This window comes from Cannabis sativa, chromosome 3 (assembly GCF_029168945.1).
Source record: "Cannabis sativa cultivar Pink pepper isolate KNU-18-1 chromosome 3, ASM2916894v1, whole genome shotgun sequence".
In the NCBI taxonomy this organism is placed as follows: domain Eukaryota; kingdom Viridiplantae; phylum Streptophyta; class Magnoliopsida; order Rosales; family Cannabaceae; genus Cannabis; species Cannabis sativa.
Window position 1 is genome coordinate 10,599,975 of NC_083603.1, and position 21,093 is coordinate 10,621,067.

At 34.4% G+C, this 21,093-nt stretch overlaps 1 protein-coding gene across 1 annotated transcript; it reads left to right on the top strand.

Annotated features, from left to right (window-relative positions):
- Positions 1-8,067: 8,067 nt before the first annotated feature.
- On the top strand, positions 8,068-20,178 carry LOC115702270 (1,4-alpha-glucan-branching enzyme 2-2, chloroplastic/amyloplastic). The gene is made up of 22 exons (XM_030629715.2): positions 8,068-8,492; positions 9,836-9,999; positions 10,297-10,484; positions 10,956-11,054; positions 11,212-11,254; positions 11,522-11,581; positions 11,721-11,801; positions 12,841-12,957; positions 13,806-13,889; positions 14,513-14,634; positions 14,774-14,893; positions 15,243-15,372; positions 15,639-15,749; positions 16,681-16,809; positions 17,327-17,430; positions 17,518-17,662; positions 17,895-18,042; positions 18,196-18,296; positions 18,408-18,485; positions 18,722-18,877; positions 19,419-19,493; positions 19,569-20,178. The coding sequence occupies exons 1-22, from the start codon at positions 8,360-8,362 to the stop codon at positions 19,752-19,754; spliced, it is 2,574 nt and encodes an 857-aa protein (XP_030485575.2). The 5' UTR covers positions 8,068-8,359; the 3' UTR covers positions 19,755-20,178.
- Positions 20,179-21,093: the final 915 nt, after the last annotated feature.

The window sequence follows — 21,093 nt, forward strand, 5'->3', positions numbered from 1 at the left end:
CAATCCCAAAATCTATTTCGGGAACGCAAGACCCTACCACACTCCGAGGGAGAGGATTAGTAGGCGGCGTAGGCTCCGAATTCCCAACTTTTCTCACCTTGGTCACGAATAATGGCATAAACTCTGTATTTGACATTGTTGCCCGCATCTCTAAGAACGTTCTCAGTTGGCGTTCTCTCTTAATAACCTCTGCGCAAGCATTTGTCCCTTCATGTACAAGGAACAAATCTCCAACTTTAAATCATATGCTACAGGATCAACTTCCAACTCTTCATATAAAATTTGTCGCAGTTCTTGTAGGGTTGTCTCAGTTGTAACTGTCAACGTCAAGCTGCTATCTGCTTTGTAAATCCAATTATAATTCTCACATAACCAAACACCATCGTATGATACAACAAGGAACACTTTCTCTCCTGCAATTGCAAACTAAACAAACAAGATGAGTAAAGGAAAAAACACCCAAAAAAAAAATCGACATCCCATCGATATCAATCGACATAATGTTGATAACAACAACAACGAAAAATATGACACTACTTGTCGACATGTTGTCGACATAATATCGACATAACGTCGACAACCACACCAAGCATGCTCATCATCGACACACCATCGACATTATATCGACATATTCTCCCAAAGGAATTCGCATGACAGACGCGTGTACAATGGTAATAAATCCATTCCTATGTCGACAAACAATCGACATAGTATCGACATTCAATCGACAAACACACAGTGCATGCGTTTCATGTTTTACGGTTACACATTTAATGTTAATAAATTTTACCTACGTTCCCAACAACCCTTCCCAACCATGTCAGACACGTGTACTATCGATATGCTATCGACATGACGTCGACATTGTATCGACAAATAAGTTTGTCGTGTCACTAAATTGGCATGTTGTCGACATCATATCGACATAGTATCGATATTTGGTCGACAAATACACCTTCTCATGCATTTTACCTGTCCAGTTACACATTTAATGGCCATTAAATTTTCCTACATTCCCAACATGTATAATGCTCTATAAAAGCAAATTCCTTTCCTATTCATAAGTGCTCTTGTCTTCTACTTCTCTCTTACTCTTAAAAATTTCTCTTATTCTTAAGTTCTAAATATGGCGCCAAGAAAGAACAAGGGCAAATTCCCTATCTTAACTCCTGAAGAGCTGAAGCAGGAGGATGATGGCATCATTACTCCTGAAATGCAGAAAGTTTTTGACGCCCAAAGAGCTTTTGAAAGAGAACGATGTGGGAACGAGTTCAGGTTCATGAAACTTGAAAGAGAATTTTGCAAAATTGGTGTATGGTCGGCTCCACCACCAGGGTTCCCCGAAGGTTGCCGTCGTTGCAAACTAGGCATCTTTAACGGTAAACCGGTGAAGCCTGGAACATTATGCAAGTATTGCAAGGCTCACCCACAAGCCAAAGAATTTTAAAAAAAAAAATAATTTGTTATATTATGGCTTGTGGTGAGTTTTATTTAATGTTTGTTTTTTTTTTATGAACTTTATTTTCTGTTTTTTTTTTAATGTTTTTTTATGTTATGTTTTTATGTTATTTTATTTTATGTTATTTTAATATTATGTTATGTTTTATTTATGGCTTTTTTCATTTGCATCGATATAATGTCGACATGGTGTCGACAAAATATTGACAACTTCTAAAAAAAGATAAATGATTTTTGTCGACATGATATCGACAAAAAATGTCGACAAATTGTAAATAATATGTTGGTTGCTTAATGTTGACATACTGTCGACATAACGTCGATAATGGTCATCACTGACCTTCCTCGTGTAATCATCGACAAACCATCGATAAGTTATCGATATATCATCGATAACACTAGAAAACCCAGATTTCGACTGAAAACCAAATCTGCCAGATCTCAACAATTTCAGACCAAAAAACAGCAGTTCCAACAAATAACACACATATAACAATTTTAAACTACATAAAGTCAAACAAAATGCTTAAAACACAACTTACCCATTATAATGGTGTAAGATTCTTGAGTGATATTGGGTTGTGCTTCGGTTTTCCACCAACACCCACCGAGAAACAACCATTCAAGAGGGAAGAGAGAGAGGGACGAGAGAGTGGGACGGATAGAGAGAAATTTTTTGAGAAATTTTTCAGTTTTTTCTAGAGAGAGAGTGGTGCACGAGAGAGAGAGGGAAGAGAGAGAGAAAGACCACATGGGAGTTTTTACTAATTTTATTTTTTTTTAAAAAAAAAAAAGGTAAAATGGGAAGTTCATGTAATCAATGGACTAAATTTGTACAAATTAAGGGAGAGTATAAATTTTAATATGGGGTATATTATTTAGGGCAAAAAGTGAAATTTCCCTTTATTTATGCCATAAAAAAAGTAAATTCTTATAATTTTTTCTACTTTTATTTTGGACGAATTCTTTATTAATTAGCTATTTCTTCAACTTCGAACCTTTAGTTATAGCAGGCCCATAGGGCCCAAGAGAATCATGTGATTGCCTCATGAGCCACTGACTTTGTATCTTTATATGCAGAAAAGCATGGGTAATTGTGTTTATTAAACCCCCCACAAAAGAAAGTATATTTTATTGCAAAGGTAGCAAAAATGTTGATTTTATGTCTTCAAAGTATATTCCTTGCCAACTTTAGCATAAATAAGCATCATTCTATCTGAGGTCTCTTCTATACTAGATTACAACTAGATTAGATATTTGATCGATAACGATGGGGCCAGGCCATGGCCATTGGCCACAATTACATACTACAAAGTGAGTGAAGCTAATACTTTTTTTTTATTTGCATATCCAAAATTATTTCATACTAATCTAAATTATCTTCATTAATCCTCAGATTGTTTTCTGTCTTTATTCAATAAGATAATAATGTAACATTATCTAAAGTTTCTTAACCGTAACTTCATTCAATTATATAATGATATTAACATTATTTAAGATTTAATTCTTTTAAGAAAAATGTAACAAAAATCTCAAATTTCTTAACCGTAGCTTCATTCGTTAAGATAATAATGCAACATAAATGTATAATTAAGTTTTTTTATCACAAAATATATTAGTTTAGACAAAAGTCTAATCAACTAGTTAGGGGTGTTCATCAAACTGCTCAAACCGTCCGTACAGTTTGAATTTTTCCTAAACTGCACGGTGTGGTTTGCGGTTTGCAGTTTTGAATTGTTAATATGCGATTCAAATCGCATTGCACTGCACCGCACATTATATAAATACCAATTTTTTTTATATTTATTTAGGTCCAATATGTGAATGTTCAACTTAAAGCCCACTAATTATTGTATTGTTAAAACTTAATTATTTTTTCATATTTATTTTCAAGCCTTATCGTATTTTTGACAAGTGTTGTTCAAGCTTTATTGTATTTGTGATAATTTAATTATTTGGTGATAGTCCAAACCGCACCGCACCACACTATTTTTTACAATGCAATTTTTAAGTTTCACAGTGCGAGTGAAGTTTGAGAAATTAGAAAAACCGCATCTGCGAGTTAGTTTGAAAAAATAGTCAAAAACCACATCACCCACACTGCAAACACTCCTACAACTACATGTGTTGAAAGAGACTAGTTTATGAACTACCATCTAATCCCATGACATCCAAATAATGCCACGTCCCTTGCTAGAAGAAGTTTTCTACCAGAACTGAGCCATGAGTTGGTAATACTTTGAGTTTTTATTTCTCTTGAGATGGTAATTACAGCAATAGACTAAGTATCAGAAACTCCAAGCTCTAGAGAGAGAAGCTCTGACCTTGTGGGTAGTTTTCTGAATGTAAAAAATGAGCTAAGGGAGCTCTCATTTTATATGTGAATGAGGCCCACAAATATAGGAGAAACATATAAATAAGGTATTTTCTGCGGTTGATGATGATCTAATTGTGAAAATTAGCTTCTTGTGGCGATGGCCAATTTTTGGTGCCTGGCAGGTCCCGCTGTGGGTTACTCGGAGCTTATTTTTGTAACTCTCTTAGAGTGAATTTTGATGAAGATAACTTTAGAATTGTTATTGGGGTGTGAGACATGATTTTATAGAGCGCTTAAATAGCTTCAAAGCACAAGTTGAATCACATCAATTAGATACAAACTGAAAGAAATTCAGATCCCAGTGCCCAGGTTGACATCCAGCGCGCGAGGTTGACATCTGACGTCAACCTAGACGTTGTGTAAGTATAAAAACATCCAAAGGGTGTCTTTTGAGATGCCTAAGTGATAGTTTAACACCACTTAGTCCATTTATAGGTTCTAGCGAAGCTAGTCACTAGTTCTCGGGATGTTACTATTTTGTGGAAACAGAAGACTCGAAACTTTTAATTTTCGAGTGAGTCAATTTGTTAAAAAATTGAAGTTATGAATGTAATTGTTCTAACTTCATGGATTACTGTACTTGTGAAAATCTAGACAGATGGTCGAAACATCATCATATTTAGATAAGCAGAACCCAATAAACCAGGCCATTTGTTGACCTGGGCGCTTGGCCCTTTAAACCGAGCTTTCGGGATTCTATTTTTGATACTTTCAAGTCTTCTAAACTTAAGGACGAGGTGTCTTACCCTGTTTTTGACCATGCCAGATTCAATGGTCGCATTAGATTTGACATTTGAGTAATTGACGGCAACGTCTCAAGTTAATTGTTAACCTAGGCAATGGACCCCATTTCTAGGGACACGAGTTTGTGGTTTTCTCCTTGAGTTTACTTGAATATTCATTACTTTTTATGACAGTAACAATGCCGGGAGCACTTTTTGCTGAGCTGAATTGGAAATAGCCCAGGTTGACAAAATGTCAACCTTGGGGCTGGGCCCAGCCCCAAGTGTCAACTTGAACGCTGGGTCCTAATTTTGCCCCTTTAGAAATTTTGTTTGGTCCCCGAAAATAATTGAAACTCAATATTTTCTAAAGACAAAGATGATGCTCGAAGAATTCTTAAAAAGCTCCATTTTTGTGGCCCAGGTTGGCAAATTGTCAACTTGAGCGCTGGGCTCTATTCTTTAAGCTCAGGAAATGTTATTTTTCCTCCGTAAGGACCTATTTCCTTGTTTTTGATGAAGACGAATTCAAAGCAAAAGTCAAATCTCTAATCAGACACTTGGAAGGCGCCTAGATTAATAGATTGTCAACCTGGGCGCTGGGTGCTCGGGGCGCAAGGCCCTGGGTGCTCAAAAATCAACTTGCTCCGATTCTGATTTCGATGCCTCAAATTTGTCTGTGGTATGTCTCGTTGATGTCCTAATGCAATTTTTGACCACTTTCTACTAAGACGGTCCCAGAAACTGAAACATTAGGTGCTCAGGTTGGCTTTTGGGTTGCAGGTTCGTGTAATTTCAGCTCCCAAGTCTTGGATTAGGTTTCTCTATGTCTTTATGGTACAAAATATTGGAAGATAGTGGGTTGGATTCAAGTTATTGAAGTTTGAACTTTCATTCTGGAGTTCTCGAAGTTAACCTGGGCGCAGGGCTAGGGACCCCTCCTAAGTCGACCTACTATGACTCGAGACTACTCAACTCCGATATGTCATCTTTCTTGCCACGTGTCACATTGATGTTCACGTCATCGAAGCTACTCTTGGTGTAAACACTATTTTTCATGATTGGAGCTCATTTTTTTAAGACACAATCTGTAACGCCCTAATGCTAAGGCACGCTACAGTGCTTTTTCAATAATTGTGCAATCTTTGCTAATCAAAGAAATTTCTCGAAAAACGTGTCAAATTAAAACTTTTGCATTAAACATTAAACTTTGTAATTTAATAAAATATTTACAAGTGCCGGGATCCCGATTTTTAAAACTTTACAAACTTTACTTTTTAAATACACATTCCAAAATATACAGATTTACAGGTCGCACAGCGACTTTCAAAATACAACTCCCAGATGTCCCGAGACCGAACACTCCAGGTCGCGCTGCTTGACATGTACAATCTCACCCGAGCTCAGGATCACTCCTGTTCAGCCTTCGCCTTTCCTTTACCTACACATGGAAGCAGAAACTGTGAGTCAACAGACTCAGTAAGAAATGCATATAACATATCATATAATTTCCGACCTGTAAATAGGCGCCCATACACCTATTTACAGGGCTTAACAGATGAGCAAGAACGTTCTAACTGCTTGTGCTACTGATCATGATATCACTCCTACTAACACTATAATCGTGCTGTAGGACCGGCACTATGTTCGTGCCGCTATGATAGCATCAATAACATCCAAAAGTATGATTGGCCATGATATCACTCTTAACCAAGACGATGCATCGTATCGCCGAACCGACACAATGGTTGTGTCGCTATGATAGTACCAAAACATACTTTCCGGGGTGAATAACACTCTTAACCGCACGATGCCTCTTACCGCCGAACCGACACAATGGTTGTGTCGCTATGATATCACCCAAACACATACAAGGATACACATAGCATGCATATATATATATCATACATATACATACACCCAGATATTTATATCACACATTATATTCAGTTCTTACCTGTTTTCCGAATTCAAGTGTGCTAGCCGACCTGAACGGAATTTCTGTGCTAGATGGATGCCCTAATCACATTTTGAAACCGGGTAAGTCACATGATTAAAACCCTAATCCCGGGAAACCCAAAACCAAAACCCTAGGTTCTCGCAATACCACTAAAGGGATTATTCTAACTCTGGAAATGGGGAAACACCCAACCGAGGCACTGAAATGGACGAAAATTGAGAAAACGAAGTGTTCGGGAATCCTGCCAAAACCGGCAAACCGGTTTTTGGGGCATGGCAAACCGGTTCTTAGGTTTGCACCAGTATTCCCAAAACACTTCCTTCTTTGCTCAATTTTCCACCAAATGATACCAAATTCTCCAGAGCTCCTAATCAAGGCATACACAATAAAACCCAGCCAGTATTTCACAGAAAAACACAATAAATATCAACTTGCCATTAAAGCTTAAAGCTTGAACTCAAAGCTTAGAATTGCTCAAAACTAACAATCAATCTCTAAACCAGCTACCAAGAACTAGAATTAAGCTAAACAAACTCTAAAATTCGAACTAAGCAAACCTTAAACCCTAACAGCCCCTATTACCCAAAATCACCTCAAAAACCAACCTACAACTTCATGAACTTGAAAGAGGAAGGAGCTAGGGTTACCTTAAATATTTTCCCTTGAATCCTTGGATGGAAATACAGAAAATTATGAAGAAAATTTTGGGTTTTTCCTTCTGGTTTGAGAGAGCCGAACCCCAAGAGAGAGAAAAGAGAAATGGTTCTTGATTTTCTCTAATTTTAAATTTCTTTTTCAAAATAAATCCCTTTTCACCCAATTATGCTAACATGAAATAGGTGTCATCACCCAAGGCTGCCACCTAACCCTCATTTAACCAAATAAGAAATGACTAAAAAGCCCTTAAGGTTAAAACTTGGTTAATTCTAAAGCTAGGGGTAAAATGGTCAATTCCATAACCCCGCTCAATCCCGATAAAATATTTTCTCTAATACATTTCCCATTATGAAATAAGGTTCTAAACTTACCCATGTGATCAATCTAGCCATCCATCGCATTTTCCGTTGTCGCCAAACAAAAATTACAAAAATAACATATTACACATACAAGCTAGATAATACCCCTAGAGTTTAATAAAATCTCCGAAATTGAGAAATTATAACTCTAATATTTATTTCTAAATATTGGGGTCCACATTTAAATTTAATTCACAAATAATAATAAAATAATAAAAATTAGTGCTAATTGCCTTTTCTAATCCATATTACTAGAGCGGTCATTACACAATCGCTATTTTAACTAAAGAGTGTTTAAAGAACATAGTTGGAGATGCTCTAGTCTTTTAAATAATAAATAATTGGCTACTGGAAGGGTGAAATTTAAAGAATTTTAATAATCGAGGGACGAATTGGTGAAAAATAGTTTCTAGGAAAAGGTAATAACAATTAATTATAAAAAAATCAGAGGTAGACGATGGAGAATGCATTGAAGAAGGTAAGTGGGTCCCACAGAGTGCTTAATCAGCATTCAGCAGCAACAACAATCGATTCATGCAATTGCAAACTTCAACTCTCCTCTCTACACGTATCACTCCTCTACCACTCTCACTCTCTCTCTCTCTCTCTCTCTCTCTCTCTTGGCAGTTAGCGCTCACACACAAACTTTCTCTCTCTAAAATCTCTGATATTTCTAAGCTTCACGCTTCTCTCGGCGCCTTGGACTCAACACTGTTTCTAGATCCGTCTTTTTCATTAGCTTTCCAATTCTTCAAGCTCAGTCTCGCCATTTCTCTTCCTCCTCCTCCTTCTTCTTCTCTCCTTCAAAGAGAAGGAAAAGTGAAAAATGGTTTACACAATCTCAGGGATACGCCTCCCTGCAATTCCATCGGCGTATACTCCTTTATCGCATTCGAGCTTCAGTGGCGATCGTAGAAGTACCAGTCTCTCATTACTCTTGAAGAAGAACTCGGTTTCTCGTAAATCTTTCTTTATCTATCTCCTTTTATACTGATTGTTAATTTGTTACTGTGATTGTGTTTGTGCCTCCTCACTTTATTGCTTGCTGAAGTACTTCTTTTAGTATTTATTTGTATATGTATATGCATATCTTTACACATATATATGTATATGCATATAAGGAGTTGTTTATAGAACAGTGTTGTACAAATTTCATAGTTTAAGCTACATTTCGCGGGATTCAATGTCTTTTCGGTTGGCACATGTAATTTTGTGAGCATCGTATGAGAGAATGTCAGAAACAATGGCGGTCTTGATCGAAGAGCAAGCTCGTTAGGTTGCGTGAGTCATTTGATTGTTATTTCGTCATTGCAATTTCTTTATATATGTATATAGTTTATGTAACGTCAGTAGAGTAGTGCCTATTGTGGTGCTGTAGGAATTGAAATCGAAGTGGTAGATTTGTGTCCGTACAGTGTGGAATTATATTCGTGTGCTGAGGAATCACCAAGGTATCTGTCTCTCTTCGGTGAAGAAGGGATGGAATTGAAAGTAATGGTAGATTAGACCTTATCGGAGCATTTCTGAGTGATTCGTTGCTATTTTGAGTTCCGACGAATATAGTAGAAAGAAACCTAATATGGTATTTGGTCTTACCGAAGCATTCTGAGGCACTGAAGTGCTTCGATGTTAATTCTGGGTACAACAAGGGAGCCACCGTTGGGGTAAAGTTCTAAACCGGTGAGTAACACTCATGGTTAATAAAAACTGGAGCACTGGTTCATAGATTCGGATCATAGTGAATAGGGAGGTGAAATCTTTTGTGGGCGGAAAATTCAGAACAGTGTACTTTGTGTTGAGGATATATCTGAAGGAAGAACTACTTAGACATTACTATTGTCTGGGAAAGTAGATGGGTGATGCTTTTGAATTTGATTTGGATTTGTTTCTCTTCATTACTATTATTATCTTTTAAATGGCTTCTAGATGGTTCAAATTTTTCCTTTGTATGCGAGATCAATTGTGGGCGAGGAATGGACCCCTATCTATTCCCATACCACCAACTCTATCATACTTTGACATAAACCATTTTAACAGGGTTCTTTGAAATAGCAGTGACTACACACTGGAACTGGATTCATATGACCCTTTTTTGTGATTCCCTTTTTATTTTCTATTATCAAAAAACTTCACCCATTTTAGCACTTGGACAACGTAATATGGTTGAATGAAAGACAATGCGTTTTGTTATGATGGTACTTCTTATTGTATTATTATGAGTTCTAGTGCATGTTAATTTGTTCATATCCCACTTTGAGATTGAATCTTTTCTGCTCACGATGATATTCTATTTTTTTTACAGGTAAGATTTTTGCTAAGAAGTCTTCATACGATTCCGATTCTTCATCTTTTATGGTCTCTGCATCTGCATCTGATAAAGTTCTAGTTCCTGGCACTCAGAGTGGGGAACCTTCATCTTCAACAGATCAACTTGATACACCTGGCACATCCACAGAAGAGCCTCAGGTTTTGACCATTGCAATTTAAATAAATATACATACATAATGTTGTTTTAATATAGTCCTTTTGCTGTAAATATTTTATCATTCTCTAGTTTAGTGTATTTTTAAAAAGAAATTAAGAATACGGATAATTGTGATTTCGGAAAACTCGGACAATGAACCAAAAAATTAGGTAATTTAATTTCACTATGGTTTTGAAGTTGATAAACATTTAAGATCATTTTACACTTTCCAAGTATGATTTAATAAATGATACTTATTGTTGGCATCTTTATTGCCACCTGATATGATTTTTGTATAGGTTCTTAATGTAGATGATATAACAATGGAACATGATGCGGACATTAACAATGGAACTGATGATAAAGCTCTTATCGAGGAAGCAGCTGGTCCTCTCAAAGTAAAGTCCATTGCACCACCGGGCCCGGGGCAAAAAATATATGAAATAGATCCAATGTTAAATGGTTACCGGCAACACCTTGAATATCGGTGAGATTTTTGTTTTGTTTTTTTTTTTAATACAAATATGACTTAAAACTTGCTGGGAGTTGTCCTGAAATTTTCCTCTGGTTTATGAGGCTTTATGTTGTACTTTAATGTTAGGCGAATAAATGGTTTTAAATTCGTAATTTACCTAAAATTTCGTGAACCTCTTTATCAATTTAACTACTATATTGACTACATAGAACAGGGAACACCTTTGCTGCCATAAAAAATTGTTTGTATAGATACAGCAAAAAAATCATTGATGTTAAATAGGCAGTTAGCCAAGAAAAAATAAAAAAGAAGAAGAATCATAATACAGAGTCATTTGACTATTTCTTTTCTTGTATAGTTTAGTTTCCCTAATCTGTGCAAGTTCAATAAAGCTTTGTTGCCTTGGAGTGGACCATGCAGTATTTTCTCTTTTCCTTTTTCTTGTATATACGTACAGGTGAATATTTAAACTTTACTGTACAGTTATGGGCAATACAAAAAACTACGTGAGGACATTGACAAGTACGAAGGAGGTTTGGAGGTGTTTTCTCGTGGATTTGAAAAGTTTGGTTTTCAACGCAGGTATCACTTTCTCAGAATATTTTGCATAATTTTTATTTTTTAGTTTGATTAATAATTTATTGTGCTTTGGTAAATATAAATTAGTAGGTAGATAGTTGAATGAAAAATAAGAATATGGCTAAGTATATTCCTGATAGTTATCTCAATTGTTTTGCAGTGCAACAGGTATAACATATCGGGAGTGGGCACCAGGAGCTAAGGTTTGTTAAGCGTGTTTTGTATGTTAATACTTCCATTATCCTTAATCTTTCATACTAGGAACTATGGCAATGATCATATGAGGACTAGATTATTTATATATTTCATTAGGATTTGTGTACTATTTAGATAATGCGTGCCCTGTTATGCTCTCACTGATAATAGGAATATCCATTGTGCTCGATTTTCTTTAACATTCCTTCAATCACTTCCTTTGGAGATTGCCCTATTTTTCTTTTAAAAGTAGTGACTGCTTCCTGTTTTTTCAGTCAGCATCTCTGATTGGAGACTTCAACAATTGGAATCCAAATGCGGATGTTATGATGCGGGTAAGTTCTGAGTCTTAATAATTTCTATGAAATCTTTGTAAGGAATAATATTTAATCAACGTGAAGCTTCCCAGTCAATCATTTCTCTATTAGTCAAAATATAAATAGTTAATGATACTCACACCTCATATGCCAACAGAATGAATTTGGTGTCTGGGAAATCTTTTTGCCAAACAATGCAGATGGTTCACCTGCAATTCCTCATGGTTCTCGAGTAAAGGTAGGTTTTTCCTGGATGCATTATGAATGTAATTGTTTCAGTGGTATTTTAGTGTTTAAATACTCATAATCAATTTTTTTTTTCATGTGAAAGGTACAAAAAAATATTGTAATAAGTGATGAAACTGCCAATAGTATTTGACCATATGTATTAAAAGCGCAATGTACTGAGAATTCCTGTGGGTAAATATTTGATAAAGATTATCTAATACCAATGTAATTCCCATGACAATAAGCTACATAAGCCATGTTTTAAAAGTAAAGCTGTAGTTTTAGTTTAAATTGGGTACATTTGGTAAGCAGGATTGGTCTAGACCGTTGTTTACAATTGGATTAAATTAGATTATTTTAGTACTAAGACTTAGTGCGTACGATTGGATTGGTTTAGCTGTAAGACTTGCATCCTGTAATGAATGACTAAATGAAAACGTATACTTTGCAAAAAATATAAATAAAATAAAGTATATTGGGTACATTTTATTAGGAGATTGTGTTTTAAAATATATAAAAAAATGATGCGGCACTTTATTAGAGAACCTGAACAGGAAAGAAAGAAATGCCTACTTTTACACACAAGGGATAAAGGAGTTTAATTAGACATTGAGACTATATAGACTAGGCTTACAAATGGGTTAAAAGTCCACTATGGAGGTCACTACTGTTTCCTTTCCAAATTTGTTCCAACTCTGATTTGACAAATATAGTCCATCATAGTCATGTTCCTGACCCCCTATTGATATGCTTGGGCAAAAAGTAATAAAAGAGTTTCTTTGATCAAACTTTTGTAAGCACTCAATATCAATCAATTCCAAAATAGCTTTAGTTTTATTATGCGAGTTTCAAATAGTAAGGACTTTCCTTCATAGGGAATGATATGGTGATTTTTTTCATATATTGGTTCTTGAATTCTATTTAAACAATTTTGCTACAAGATTATTTCACCGTTGCATTTGAATATTGTGTCATCACATTAATTTGGGATGCAAATATCATTGGCGTTTTCAGTTGAAAGTGACTTCATCTTGATCATGTACTCACAGATCCGCATGGATACTCCTTCTGGAATCAAAGATTCAATTCCTGCTTGGATCAGGTTTTCAGTACAGGCTCCAGGTGAAATTCCTTATAATGGCATATACTATGATCCACCAGAGAAGGTATATTTTTGCCAATTCGTTTTGTAAATACATTTTCATAGCTTAAAATGCTAACCCTAAGGATTCTTTGGAATCTGAAAGAAAGACAAATGATTTTAGTCACTCAAATGAGGATAAAATAATGAACTTTTATATGTGAATATGTATATACATAAAATATCAACTTTGATGGCTTTTCAAATATTCCTTTCATAATTATTGTCATGGTTTTGATTTTAGAAATTTATATAACATCGGGATGCAATATCACATACAATTTAGAATACTATGAGTAATTAAATGATACAGAAAACATGTCTGATTGTTCCATAGAGATAATTGAGAAAGAATAGAAATTGGTAGTGCAGTATTAACCTGCTAGGTCTTCTTCCCTAGATTTCTAAAATTGAACAAGATCAATAGATCAACAAAGGCTACAATTGTGATATAATATGTATTTATAGTGTTGGGTACGGTACCCACCTAGCAACAAAAGTTGAACTAGGTTTTAGTTAATCAAAAAAGTCTACACTTCTGCTTTAACTTGACTTCATACAGATGCTAAACCCATCAACTATAGATCCCTAATTACATTGGTTAAAACGGCAAGGAACTATTCATCAACCCATGTGTTAATAAAAGTCTAAAATTTGATTCCCTTTATCAAATATTGACTATTAAATTATTTTTCAGGATGTTTCTTCATAAATCAAATAACATTCTCTTTACGGAATTTCCTTTTTTATATTTCCTTTTTATTAATTGCATCTTCTGGAAGTTAAACTAGGCCAAATATGCAAGGCCATAGCCTTTTTCACTATTTCTGTCCCTTACTATGGCTAATTATTCTCTTGCTCCCATGCTTACAGGAAAAGTATGTCTTCCAGCATTCTCAGCCAAAGAGACCAAAATCACTTCGTATTTACGAGGCACATGTTGGAATGAGTAGTACGGTGTGCATTGCTTCCTTGTAACTCATAAATTATGGTGGAAGGTTCATGTTATATTGTGAAACTATTCTTGAGTGAAGCAAGAAGTGTTTGATGGACCGTGTGCAGTTTATCATAGGATATATGAGATATGAGCTCATATGTTTCTCTTATTAGTCAGTATCTGTTGAGGGCTGTTAATATTTTAGTGGCCTTAATTTGTGCACCCCTCCCCTCTCCTCTTCCCCCAAAATAAATAAATGAAAATGGTTCAAGAACTGAAGAAAATAAGTTCAAGGGCCTTTTATTTCTGGAAGGAAAGTAGAGAGAGACAACTATCGCTACCTCTTTCTTGCTTAGGAAAACACTATATGATTTGTGGATAAATGTACATTATTTGATCACATCAAAAGAAGTTACTTCTTGACAACATTTGAGAAGATGATTTGTAGATAGTATCAACTGTACCGGCATTACACCATCTTGCTATTGTTGGATGAAAATTTAGCATTCCCCCCTTTTACTAATGCTATATTTTTCGTGTTTTATCATCTACTGTTACCAGCATTATGTCGTCTTGCTATTGCTGGCTGAAAAATTAGCATTGCTCCTTTTTATTAATGCTTTTCATATTATCTGCAATGCAGGAGCCAATGATTAATACATATGCAAACTTTAGAGATGATGTGCTGCCCCGCATTAAAAAACTTGGATACAATGCTGTTCAGCTCATGGCTATTCAAGAGCACTCTTATTATGCCAGCTTTGGGTATGAATCTATGATCAACTTCATCATGAGCTGAGATGTATTTGTACTTTGCATGTGTTTGATAATTTTTGTTATGAAATTTGTTTGAAGTATCTTCTGTTGTTTAAGATATATCCATTTATTTTTAATTGTTATGCAGGTACCATGTTACAAATTTTTTTGCACCTAGCAGTCGCTGTGGAACCCCAGATGAATTGAAGTCGCTAATTGATAAAGCCCATGAGTTAGGCCTGCTTGTTCTTATGGATATTGTTCACAGGTATTAACTACTTTGTACTCTCTCCTGAAGCATCCCTTGGTTTAGCATATGTTATTTGACAGGTTTCGTTTTCGTTGAAATTGTTTCTTTATTAGATTCTTAATATCAAAGAATTTGCACTTAGTTGATCTATTCATTTTCAAACTTAAACCCATTTTCAGAATTCTGAGTGCAAACTTTCTCAATTCGTTCAGTACACCCATTTTGTGATAGCTATTAGCTGAAATGTAACCTTGATTTCTCACTGGATTAATATATTGGCATTTTTCCTTCGGTGTTTGGCAATTCAAAGTTATTTTGTTTTCTTGCTACATATCTGATAAATCTGATTGCTATGTGGTTGTACCAGCCATTCATCAAATAATACTTTAGATGGACTGAACATGTTCGATGGGACTGATAGCCAGTACTTCCACTCTGGGTCACGTGGATATCACTGGATGTGGGATTCTCGTCTTTTCAATTATGGAAGTTGGGAGGTATTTGGTTTTATTTCTTTTTGAAAGAATTAGGCTTATGCTTGCTGTGTAACAATGTAACCCTCTCATTATTTTGTTTTTAAAAGTGAAATTGAGGATAAAGATTTTCTTAAGTATTCATTATATCAGAATGATCTCTGCCTTTACTTGTAAAAACCAAAAAGAGGTGTTGCCAAGCAAGCCCTTAGTTTTTTTTTTTTATTTTTAAAAAAAAAAAAATAAATTTAATATATTTTTATGGTAATTGATTCTTTCTATGTATGTAGGTATTGAGATTTCTTCTCTCAAATGCAAGATGGTGGCTCGAAGAGTTCAAGTTTGATGGTTTCAGATTTGATGGTGTGACTTCAATGATGTATACTCACCATGGGTTGGAGGTACTATTAATTTACCTCTGTGACACAGATAATCTGCATAATGTTTGAAAATTCAGAGTTAGTTTCTTATTATAAGAGAATTTTTAGCGTAGGTTGTGTAGCAGAGTCAGGATTCTTTATTTTACCATCTTTATATGGGCCTAACTATGTTATACAGTTTTTTAACTTTCTTAAGAGATCAAATTATTTGAACTCTTAACTTCTAAATTCTTCTCTAGTCGTTCTTTTCTTTAACAGTCTCTTATATTGATAGGGCTACAGAGGTTTGTAGAAAATTAATAATGCTGTATATTTCTATCTATGATACCTATTTTCATTTTACTCAGTGTGAATGAAAGGTTGTGTGTCATTGGTGCAAAACAATGTGTATGGAATTTGTACCTTTCAGTCACTGTTAATGAAGTAAATTAGTCCTCAAGGTTGTTTAGGCACGTAAAAGTTTATGTTGACTGACTTCAGTCCCTCCTTAACAAGGTTTTGAGAAAGTCCACGAAAAGGTTCACCTAAGGTCTTGCAGACTTTTCCTTTTCATAGTTATTTGAGGAATGGAATTGATGTTTGAACAGATTCAGATGTGGATCTTCTGCTCTTTCAGGACTTGATATGGTCTCATTTATTGTTTATAGAGGGGTTGGACTGCAGAAGCGGATCACTAAAAGTTAACCATGCACACACATTTGCATTAGAAATATTGAAGAGAAACATAAAGCCAGTATTATGAGTGCATATCTAAAATCATGTTGGAGAATTAGTACAGATTATTTTGTATTTGCCTCTGTTGGTTTCATTCTCAGGAAAATTCCAAGTCTGGGAGAATGTTAGAACTGAAAGTTTGGTTTTACCTGCTCACAATTTTTCTTTTCTATATTTTTCTATATAAATATTTTATGGGCATTCATTATCTATCTTTCTACACATGATTTTGGTGCAGGTAGCATTTACAGGAAATTACAATGAATATTTTGGATTCGCAACAGATGTAGATGCTGTGGTTTATCTGATGCTGGTCAATGACATGATTCATGGGCTCTTCCCTGAAGCAGTGACCATTGGTGAAGATGTAATATAATCCTATAACTATAAGCATTGTTTTATTTCGTTTTCCCACTGTTCAATATTTTTGTAAAATAGAGATATTCTTGACAAGAGTGATCTGAATTAAAACTATTAATAACTGAAACACACACCCAATCAGCTGAACTCACGAACCTGTACAATATAAATTGCTATTAAAACTTATTTCAGTACCCGTAAAATATGTGCTTACCAATTGAAGCGCTTAATTGGGTGGGGGTGGGTTGTTTTTAAGTGGTGTCGGGTTCATATCCCAGTAAATAGATCTTATTAAAAGGGAAATGCATGTGCTTTGATATATACTTTGTTCTTCCATGTTCTATTACCATAAAACATTTTCACTATGTGAGTTCTCTTTTGTTGGTTGATCCCACAGGTGCAAACAAACGTGTTGGGTTTAAAGATATAAAATTATTGGAGATTTGAGATCGTGAATTGTCTTTTAATTGAATTAAATGCCAAAATTTACACTTTTACTCAAATAGCAATTTCTGTGTTTACAGGTCAGCGGAATGCCAACTTTCTGTATTCCTGTTCAAGATGGTGGTGTTGGATTTGATTATCGCCTTCATATGGCCATTGCCGATAAATGGATTGAACTCCTCAAGTATGTTTGAATCGAAAAATGAAGCATTACTATAATTTTTTAGTGGATCCTAAACTAGTTCATCTTTCTTGGCTTTTGGTGATTTAGGATGCAAGAAGAATACTGGAAAATGGGTGATATTATTCACACACTCACAAACAGGAGGTGGTCAGAGAAGTGTGTTTCTTATGCTGAAAGCCACGACCAAGCTCTTGTTGGTGACAAAACAATTGCATTCTGGTTGATGGACAAGGTAGTATGATTCTTCCATGTTTTATAGTATTCTGCTTGGTGACAATTAACATGCTTGGTTTTTCTATTCATCCTTTGCTTTTAAAAAATTTGGCACCCCTGCCTGCAGCATGTTTTCAAGTGAAACCTGCTAATAACTTATGTTTTTCTACTTATGAAAATTTTGGTACGCGCTCGTGTGTTTTATGTGCTACATTTTCAAAATAGTTAATCAGATCTTATGACTGTTTCAGGATATGTATGACTTTATGGCTTTAGACCGACCGGCAACCCCTCTTATAGATCGTGGAATAGCATTACACAAAATGATTAGGCTTATTACTATGGGATTGGGTGGAGAAGGATACCTAAATTTCATGGGGAATGAATTTGGACATCCTGGTAATCTTTGGCCTTATCTGTGATATAAATATATATAATGTATATTTATATAAATATTATTTTCTATTGCTTTGTCTTCATTGTCCTTAATCGTTCCTACTACCTTTCAAACTTACACAAGAGGCTATGGTATTCTGTTATTTGTTGTTTCAGAGTGGATAGATTTTCCAAGGGCTGATCAGCATCTCCCTGATGGCTCAATAGTTCCTGGAAACGGTTTTAGCTATGACAAATGTCGGCGTAGGTTTGATCTTGTAAGCTCCTATATTAGCTTATTATGGTATTTTTATCTACTATGAGTTGCAACAGAGGACACTATAAGTGTTGCTATCGCTTATTGTTTCATTGTTGTTATGCATACATAGGGTGATGCAGATTATTTGAGATATCGAGGAATGCAAGAATTTGATCGGGCAATGCAGCATCTTGAAGATGCCTATGGCGTAAGTTCTACTTGAGCTTGCCTTTCTAGCTGAATTTCAGTTTCCAGTGGCCTGGATTGTCACAGTTTCTGTGGTATCTTTGCACTTATTTTTATTTCATGTGAAATCTATAGTTTTCTGATTTGTTTTAAACAAAATTTGCTTTAAACGTGGAGGTGAACACTACCGTGTGTCACTTTTAATCCTGGTGATGACTGAATAAAAAGTTGATACATTGGGTCAAATTCTCAATGCAGTTCATGACTTCTGAGCATCAATACATATCCCGGAAAGATGAAACAGATAGGGTTATTGTCTTTGAAAGGGGAAACCTTGTTTTCGTCTTCAACTTTCATTGGTCTAATAGCTATTCTGATTACCGGGTAGGCTGCTCAAGGCCAGGAAAGTACAAGGTAATATTCTCTTTTAATTTTAAGTCTAGTTCCCAAAGCTTTTATACCATTTGTAATATTTCCATTTCCATTTCCATTTACCATATATCGTTATAAAAAGTTTCATGCGCATGCCTATGCTTATTATCCACGCTAAAGAGAACCCATACATTCTGATTAACTGCCTCTAATTTTTCTTCTTTTTGTTTATTAAGTACAAGAAATTACATCTTAATAAAAGTTGAATTTGTTTTCATACACAGCAGACTCACAGATTATAACATCAAAATAATTCTTATCCAGAGGCAATCTAATCAGCATATTTCCGTGAACATCTTCTTGCTAGAAGCGTGTGTTTTCATATACATGCAATTGATTTGAAAATATCTACTGGTTGTTCTATAGATCCCGTAATGTCCATGAAATTATTAGGCTGGACCCTTTATTTTTTCTCTTTTTCTTTTACTCTAACATGTTCTTTTGATCTTTCTCTTTAATTATATAAACTATATAACCTAGTTGATCTGTGGCTCTTGACTTCTTTTTTCTTTCTTTCATCCAGATTGTATTGGATTCAGACGACTCATTATTTGGAGGGTTTAATAGGCTTAATCACGAAGCCGAATACTTCTCCTCTGTAAGATTATTATATTTCCATCATCCTTTTGAGTTTTAGGCTTCAAGATTAATCTGACCAAACTTGCCTATGCAGGAAGGGTGGTACGATGATAGGCCTCGTTCTTTCCTAGTGTATACTCCTAGTAGGACAGCAGTAGTTTATGCTTTGGTTAGCGACGAAAACGGAGCACTGGTATCCGAAACAAAAGGCGAAAACATCAAACCACTGCTGTCTGAAACGATAATTGAAGACAATGAACCACTTGTGGAATCCATTTGAGGAATGATGTATCATTGTTCAAATGAAGTTTTGGTGAGAATATATTGTCATGGTCATCCTCTCCTCTGGCTCATCGGAACGACCTCATCTTGTATATTTTTTTGGTAATAATTCTAGTGGAGTGCCCCTTAAAAGTTTCATTGCCAAGCAATCCATAGTCAGAAGAACATGCACACTAGACTTTCTAATCATGTGCGTTATCGAGAGCTAAGAGGAGGACAACAACTCTCTACTAGGAGGTAGTGTATTGTGAAGACTAGTTTTGTGAAATCTTATTTTGTAAGTAGAAGATCTTAATAAAACTCGAATGAGTTGGAGAATCTGGTTATAGATTTCATCTGTACAGCACGCTGGATTGACCTAATTTGGATTTTCTTTTCTTTTCCAGTTGAACTGAGAAATTAAGATGAGAAAATTGACGCAACTAGGATTTTATTTTTTGAAAATAAAATATTTCAGAATGATATATAACGGTAGGAAGGAACAGTATATAATATATTGTAGTTATTAACTTATTAATGTATTCCATAAATTTTTAAGAATACTAGAGTATAAAAATAAGATTCAAATATTAAATAGCTAATTATTTTTTTTTTTTTTGCAAAAAAAAGTAGACGTGCAACATATTGCGATAATATATAGGAGAGTTTTATTTAATAACTACACTCTATTATTAAAAAAATAATCTTAAATAATTTTAAAAAATTACTTTTAATATTTTTTAATTCTTTATTTCATATTATTTTATGTTAATTTTAATATTTATTTTAATTTTAATTATGTATATTTTTTGTTCTAAATTATGTATATATATTTTTTATTTTTTTTACGAAAATTTCATATAAATTTTTATTTTAATTTTTTTTATAATATTTAAAATATAATTTATTTTTGTTTGATAGGAAAATTTTTAAGAATATAAATTGGTAGAAAAAAGTTAGAAAAAAATTTAGTACAATTAAATATATAAATTTAATATAAAATAAAAATTATTAAAATAAAGTATTTTTAAAATTTTTTGAAGTGTAAATAAAATTTTTCGAATATACAATAGGAAAATTTACATGAAAAATACAAAAATCCAAAAATATTATCCATACATTTTTACCTTTGTTTTTGTTCTATTTACACTAATATTTCTTACACATGCATGATGTCATTATACTACTTTTACACACTCTATTTTTCCTTCTTTTCTATCATCTTTTTCCTTTTTTTTTTCTTTTTTTCTCATCTTCATTTCATTTTTCTTTGTAATTTTCTCTTTGAAAACTTCTACCATGATCAAGATTCAAAACTATTTTTGATAAAGAAAGAACAAAATTGATTTCATCCATCT

Bases quoted from the DNA above. Each gene is read 5' to 3' on its own strand.
- LOC115702270 (XM_030629715.2), top strand. From the start codon at position 8,360: ATGGTTTACACAATCTCAGGGATACGCCTCCCTGCAATTCCATCGGCG. The intron at 10,485-10,955 runs GTGAGATTTTTG...TTTACTGTACAG, and splicing joins CGGCAACACCTTGAATATCG to TTATGGGCAATACAAAAAAC. The intron at 16,810-17,326 runs GTAATATAATCC...CTGTGTTTACAG, and splicing joins CAGTGACCATTGGTGAAGAT to GTCAGCGGAATGCCAACTTT.